The 1201-nt window shown below is 40.5% G+C and overlaps 1 protein-coding gene across 1 annotated transcript; it reads right to left on the bottom strand.

The window, feature by feature from the left end:
* Positions 1–270: 270 nt before the first annotated feature.
* On the bottom strand, positions 271–822 carry LOC143598054 (uncharacterized). The gene is made up of 2 exons (XM_077076374.1): positions 618–822; positions 271–539 (listed from the first exon to the last, which is right to left on the bottom strand). Exons 1-2 carry the CDS (start codon positions 820–822, stop codon positions 271–273), a joined length of 474 nt encoding a protein of 157 aa, XP_076932489.1.
* Between the last annotated feature and the right edge of the window lie 379 nt (positions 823–1201).

Raw genomic sequence — 1201 nt, 5'->3', positions numbered from 1 at the left:
CACCAACATTGCCCATCGTTTATTTAGGACTCCAAACGCCCTTTTAATATCCTTCTTTGCCGATTCTTATTTCTTCGTGAAGTACTTTCGTTTGAAAGAAACTGGAGACGCGTAAGCTTGAACAAGTATCCCCCATTCGTTGTAAATACCATCAACGAGGTAGTACCCGTACTTGAAATGTTCTCCATTTGCAAAAAAGCTTGAGGGGGTTCAACCCCGTCGATAAGGTAATCGATTATCGGTGACTGATCAATAACATTGAGGTCATTATTAGAGCCGGCAGCCCCAAAGAACGCATGCCAAATCCAAAGATCCTATGACGCCACCCGCCTCAAGTACAATAGTAGGGCCGGGGTGATCACCTCGATGGAATTGACCTCGCCAAGCAGTGAGACACATAGCCCAACCAACATGCATACAATCAAGGCTACCGAGCATCCCGGGGAAACCATGCTTTTCACCGTGCACCTCGTATATGCATTGGATATCATACATTGTTGGTCTACGTAAATATCCCCGCTTGTATAGCGATATGACCTCTAAATATAATTATTAAAGTTATATAAGTTATGTAAATATTTGAAAAATATATAAACAAACGTAAAAAAAATATATACCTCTACAAAAGTGGTTAAGCGCATCGCGTCCGGTCTTTTTAGCCATTTGTAGATACTTGTCCAACATGTCCGATCCAACACCATACGCTAGTTGCCGAAGAGCGGCGGTAATTTTTTGAGTAGCCGTGAATCCGGGCTTACCTCTAGCGTCATCCCTTTGTTGAAAATACTCAAAGTGCTCCGGCAAGTCATTTGCTAGACGCATGAATAATCGTCTAGTCATTCGAAGACGGGTTCTAAAACTATCCTCACCATATGTGGGATTGGGACTAAAATAGTGACGTATCAAAGTTTCGTTAGCGATCTTTCAATCACGAATAAGCGGTTGGCGGAACAATGGGGCTCGGGGGCGATTTTGATCTCTCAAAAAGCTTACCGTTGTTTGAACCGCTTGACAAATGAGTTCGTCTTCTTCGGTAGAATAGGAAGACGATGATGACGATGCCATTTATAAATATATAAATAGAAGTTTTGATAGAGATAATGTATGGTTTGAGTTTTTATAGAAAGTGTGGATTTGTATTTATAGGTAAAAAAAATAAAAAAATAAATAAATATTTATGACTGGCCAACGGTAAAGTTGA

Source organism: Bidens hawaiensis, unplaced genomic scaffold (assembly GCF_021521415.1).
Source record: "Bidens hawaiensis isolate Kalapana, Puna unplaced genomic scaffold, B.hawaiensis_p1.1 tig00049502_1, whole genome shotgun sequence".
Classification (NCBI taxonomy): Eukaryota; Viridiplantae; Streptophyta; class Magnoliopsida; order Asterales; family Asteraceae; genus Bidens; species Bidens hawaiensis.
Note: the sequence above shows the minus strand (reverse complement) of the source record. Positions and strands in the feature narration are given on the sequence as shown.

Coding starts and splice junctions, on each gene's coding strand:
- LOC143598054 (XM_077076374.1), bottom strand. CDS start 822: ATGCGTCTAGCAAATGACTTGCCGGAGCACTTTGAGTATTTTCAACAA. Junction 540..617: donor GCTTAACCACTTTTGTAGAG/GTATATATTTTT, acceptor AATTATATTTAG/AGGTCATATCGCTATACAAG.